We start from the raw sequence: 5,586 nt of genomic DNA, 5'->3' as shown, positions 1-5,586 counted from the left end.
ACTTCAGAAATTACGAGGATGTGCGAAAATGGATCGACGAATGGATTGCATCAAAAGACCAATCGTTCTATCGTCGCGGAATCTACGCGTTGCCCGAAAGATGGGAAAAATGTATAGCTAGCGAGGGAAAATACTTCGATTAATGTATTTTTTGCTTTTGATGTCGAAATAAATGAGTTTTTTAAACAAAAAACCGCAGGAACTAAGTTTACCACCTAATAATTTGTATCGTGCATGTAAAAAGGAAAAGTTGTAAATCCTCTTCTGCGGGACTTAGGAGAGCCAACTTCACTCGAAACAGACCTTGGAAGGAGGCAATGAACTTCTTATATCGAATTAACGTAACAACAAAGGAAGAACGCAATGCATAACGAACGGCAGAGAAAAGCTCACCGAGCTCCAGCAATTCCCTCGTGGTGCGCGGAACGTTCAACGCCCGGTCCCTCAGCCTCTCGAAGGTATTGCATATCTCCACATTGTAATTCCAGTGACGCTTGACGAGCTCATCGATGACGAGTGCGCGCAACTCGTTCGCGTAGGAGACGAGGCCGCGTTTGGCAGCGAGCTGATGTAGACTCATTGTCGACAGATATTCGTTGTTGGGCTACAAACGTTTTCTCTGGTATTGCTCTGTCATGTTGTTCTCGTCGTTCTCGATGTGAACGCGATAATCGTTGAGGTGTCGCACACATGGATGCTCAGGTAGCAGACTCATGTCAAAATGACGTCCAAATTTGGTCAGTTCATGACCAAAATGACCAAAAATGTCGTGAAAATGTCGTCAAAATGACGGTCTAATCACAGACCGATGACGACTTAAGACGACTTAATGACGTTTTAATGACGTCTCTAAACGTCAATAATACGTCATTAAGACGTTACAAAAAAGACGTCTTAAAGACGTCATTATTTAGTCACTCGACCAGTTATGACCAGTTTTTGACGTGAGTCTGCTACTTGGGTGATCATTTGTGTGAATTACGCTAGGCGATTTGATTTTCTCTCCAACTTAAAGCTTCTGGCTCCCCGCATTGTCTATCTCTTTTTAATGACGTCAAAAGCGAGGAAATGCATGCTAAAAATTTTTACGAAATACCTTGAAATCAAAATATATATCCATAAAGTAACACTTGCAATCGATTAAACAAATTTGTAAGATATTCCGTGCACTACTCTTTTGCTCTACCAATCAATAATTTGTCGTAAATTAACGTGACATACAATTCATCTTCTTAACCTATTTCTTTGCCTATTTCTATTCAGGTTAATTTACAATAAATTATTGATTGTTAGAGCAAAAGGGGAGTGCACGAATTATCTTACAAACTTGATATTTGAGGCTTTCGCGGTATCCATGAATATTAGATTTAGTTTTCGGGTTTGAGCTGCGTGGATTTTCCTTGTCTGATTTCGACGTTTCGTGAATATTTCAGTCCGCTTCATCAGGAGAAGGCATCGGGTCGTTCCTCTCTGATAAAGCGTCTGAAATGTTCGCGAAACGTCAAAATCAGACAAAGAAGAATCCACGCGGTTCAAACCCGGAAACCAAATCTAATCTTACATATTTATTCAATCGATTGCAAGTGTTACTTTATGGATATATATTTTTATTTCAACGTATTTCGCAAAAATTTTTAGCATGCATTTTCTCGCTTCTGACATCATTAAAGAGATAGACAATGCGAGGAGCCAGGAGCTTTAATACTTAACGCATCGTTGATTGATAAGGGGAAAACAAACTCGCAATTTGCTATCCAAATCGAACTTTGTTGGTCGCTTCAAAAGTTTTCTTGTGTGTTGATGATTTGAATGAAGTAAGGATAGAAATCGGACAATGTTGAAGACAAGGATATGTTAACACTTGTGATCAATTATAATTATAATTTAACTCAATGTACATTGAGAAGAAAAACCTGAAAATTTATAAGTGAGATGTAAAGTTTATTTTTCAGTGAATATACTTTATATCCCACAAATAAATTTTCAAGTACTTTTTTCAATGTATGAAGAACTTTTGTGTGTCAAGAATGTCGTAGCGGTGTCAAACTCAAAATTTATTACAAAATAAAATTTACTATAAAATTACTTATATTAATATTAATATATTAATATAAGTATTTTAATATTAATATATTAATGTAAAGTAAATTATTAATAATAAATTATTAATAATGAATTATTAAAAATAAGTTATTAACAAAAATATAATATATTAATATAAATAATTTAATATTAATATTAATATATTATAAAATTTATTACAAAATAAAATTTACTAATAAAATTTACTACTCTTTTTCACGTTCTAAAAATGTCGCGGTGACACCTCCCAGGTTTCAAATTAATCTTAAAACTAGCCCGATACATACATATTACACATCGAGAGAGTTTCGATTTAAATTATATCAGATTACATTTTAATTTAAGTTCAGGTTAGATTAGATTTAGGTTAAGTTCAGGTAGCTTTGCTACGACGTTCTTAGAGCACAAAGTTGTCACAACGCCCTTGGAGATATCTTTTCAATCACGCAATTAATTATGCAGATTAACTATCGCGCTCGTGAAGGAGAGTCTTTGCGAGTCGTGAGATGTCTATGATGTCAAGCGTACGCTCGCTAAAGTCGAGGTCTGCTTCAAACTTGTATGAGACTCGACAGAAACAAACTGCACTCACCATACCGTTGATCTCGCGTATCCGTCGATTGAAGTCCTGGACTTGCGCGACACATTCCTCAAGGGAGCGTTCCTTTTCGGTCCGCTCGACCGCATCGCGGCGCGCGTCCGCCTCGTAAATGTCGCTGAACCGCAGCCGCAATTCCACCACGTAGTCGCTCAAAGGCCGGAAGGTCTCTCGCAGAAGCCGGTCCAAGCGTAGATGCGCCTCGTCCAGGTACCAGTCCGGCGGCGCGGCAAACGAGCCGAGGTCCTCGTACTTCACGTCGGCCGTCCCGTCGCCGACGGCGCGGCCTCTGACTCGCGCCCACGACTCCAACGGCGGCAGGTGTCGCGCGACGTGTGCAATGTTGTCCACGAGATCGTGGAAGACTTGGTGCAGCTCCGACAGCCGCGGATTCATGAACAGATCGTCCCTCTCGCACTTCAGCTCGAGCTACGCCCTCGCGATAAGTTCGTTTATTACGATCAAAATTCTACGTTGAGAACATGTAATAATAATTACAACATAATAAGTAACATAATTATAATTGATCACAAGTGTTAACATATCCTTGTCTTCAGCATTGTCCGACTCCTATCCTTACTTCATTCAAATCATCAAAACACGAGAAAACTTTTGAAGCAGCCAACAAAGTTCGATTTGGGTAGCAAATTGCGAGTTTGTTTTCCCCTTATCAATCAACGATGCGTTAAGTATTGAGGCTCCTGGCTCCTCGCATTGTCTATCTCTTTTTAATGACGTCAGAAGCGAGAAAATGCATGCTAAAAATTTTTGCGAAATACGTTGAAATAAAAATATATATCCATAAAGTAACACTTGTAATCGATTAAACAAATATATAAGAACATGTGACGAACGTCGCCGAGCGCCTTTTAGCGGTTGGCTGGCTTTACCCGGAGCAGAGGCGTCGCCGCGGGATCGCCGAGAACCTTCAGCAGATGCTCGATAGTGTCGATCACGCGGCTCACTATTTGCAAGCCGAGCAACCGCGTGGCGCACTTGAGAAAGTTCAGCAATACTCCCGTTGCCACGTCCTGGATGTTACGACGCTGCGAGACCATTCGCACCACACCGCTGTAGTAGGACGCGATGATCAGGTGCGCGCTTTTCTTCAGGTCCGCCTCGACCGAGTCCAAAAATCTGCGAAACATCATTCCCTTGACATACCTCAGTATATCAGTCGATTACAATTAATCCCTCGCTGAAGGATTCGTCATTTCGCCAAAAAGAATTGCACAATGTTGCACAAGCATGGACGTGGAAATTGATTATTCGCGAAGAAGGTTCCCAAGCGCCGCACCGCGCACTTCCATCAGAAGTTCGACGAAAGTTGACACGCGCTTAGGATGAAAGTGGGAGTTTCTATTCCCAATTGGGAGGAAAATACGAGATCGGTTGAAAATTTAGGTGGTTAAGAATTAAGTGAGATGTCTCGTTACGTTCGATGATAGGCGAGAAAATTGCAAAAAGCCAGCAAGAGGGGAATGATGTCGCCTCTGCGAGAACGGCTGATGATTCATCGTTATTACATCGGTTATTCGAATCAATAGCTCAGCAAAGAGTAACGATGTTGTACCTGTCGAGATCGAGGAAGTTGAGCCCGCGATATCGCCCGACGTCGCAGAGCAACTCCGGCAGCAACAGCTGCGCCTTCGCGACGATGCATCTGATAAGCCTGTGCGACAAGTGATATTGTTTGGCGAGCACGCAGCGATTCCTCAGAAATTTCGCCATCGCCTTGGTGCGGCCGGGATGCTTGTACGGCGCGACGACGGCGTACGAGTCCTCCTCGCACTCAATGGCTATTATTCGACACATTCCCACGTGCCGCATCGCCTCGTTGTAACGCTCCTTCGTTTCCCGCATCTGCTCCTCCAGGATATCCGCGTACTTGCCACGTAACCGCGACCGGCCCGCTAACTCGCCAATTCTCTCTTCCCATTCCTGCCATCCGCGCGAACAGCAATCGATGGCGTTTAGGATGCATCGGTTTTATAACGAATGTTTCATTAGGGAGCAACCGATATATGTCGATGGTAAATAAGCTCTCTCTTTATATAAACTTCTTGATATATTCGACGTGAAGATATATCAGAGAAGCATATAGAGCTAGAATATTGAAAAAAATCTAATCTACAAAAATTTCGAAACATTGCAAATATATTGAAGAAAGAAATATCTAATAGTAAACATTTATTTAATGGATAACATATTTAATGACATATTTAATGACTTAAATCTAAATTCTCAAAATTTTAAGGCTTCTGGCTTCTAGCCCCTTGCATTGTTTATCTCTTTTTAATAACGTCAGAAGCGAGAAAATACATGCTAAAATTTCTTGCAAAATACGTTAAAATAAAAATATGTAAATACACTTGCAATCGATTAAATAAATTTGTAAAATATTCCGTGCACTCTCCTTTTGCTCTAACAATCAATAATTTGTCATAAATTAACGTGACATACAATTCATCTTCTTAACCTATTTCTTTGCTTATTTTTATTCAGATTAATTTACAATAAATTATTGATTGTTAGAGCAAAAGGGGAGTGCACGGAATATCTTACAAATTTTTTTAATCGATTGCAAGTGTTATTTTATGAGTATGTATTTTTATTTCAATATATTCCGCAAGAATTTTTAACATGCATTTTCTCACTTCTGACGTCATTAAAAAGAGATAGACGATACGAGGGGCCAAGAGCCTTAAAAGAAAATATATATAAATATATACAGGGTGTCTCACACTCTCCTCCGGGCATTTTGTGGGGACGTAGAACAAGTTGAGGTGAACATTAAAGTCCTATACCGTTTTGCGATATTCGCAATAATTATCGAGATATTAATTGTAGTAAACTTGTAAATGATCATGCAGGATATGGTAAGTGAGTTATAATAGCGACGACTC

The 5,586-nt window shown here is 40.1% G+C and overlaps 1 protein-coding gene across 1 annotated transcript in view; it reads right to left on the bottom strand.

Annotated features, from left to right (window-relative positions):
* LOC116852144 (dynein heavy chain 12, axonemal) overlaps positions 1-5,586 on the bottom strand; it is a 38,283-nt gene that overhangs the window by 27,110 nt on the left and 5,587 nt on the right. Inside the window, exons 4-7 of the mRNA XM_032832197.1 lie at positions 4,254-4,621; positions 3,571-3,817; positions 2,675-3,109; positions 394-604 (exon numbers count right to left, since the gene is read on the bottom strand). Coding sequence (XP_032688088.1) covers positions 394-604; positions 2,675-3,109; positions 3,571-3,817; positions 4,254-4,621 — 1,261 coding nt within the window. The remainder of the gene's footprint in view (positions 1-393; positions 605-2,674; positions 3,110-3,570; positions 3,818-4,253; positions 4,622-5,586) is intronic.

This window comes from Odontomachus brunneus, unplaced genomic scaffold (assembly GCF_010583005.1).
Source record: "Odontomachus brunneus isolate Ranch 3 - 2012 unplaced genomic scaffold, Obru_v1 Obru_scaffold_203, whole genome shotgun sequence".
Taxonomy (NCBI): domain Eukaryota; kingdom Metazoa; phylum Arthropoda; class Insecta; order Hymenoptera; family Formicidae; genus Odontomachus; species Odontomachus brunneus.
This window is presented reverse-complemented; position numbering and strand designations above follow the sequence as displayed.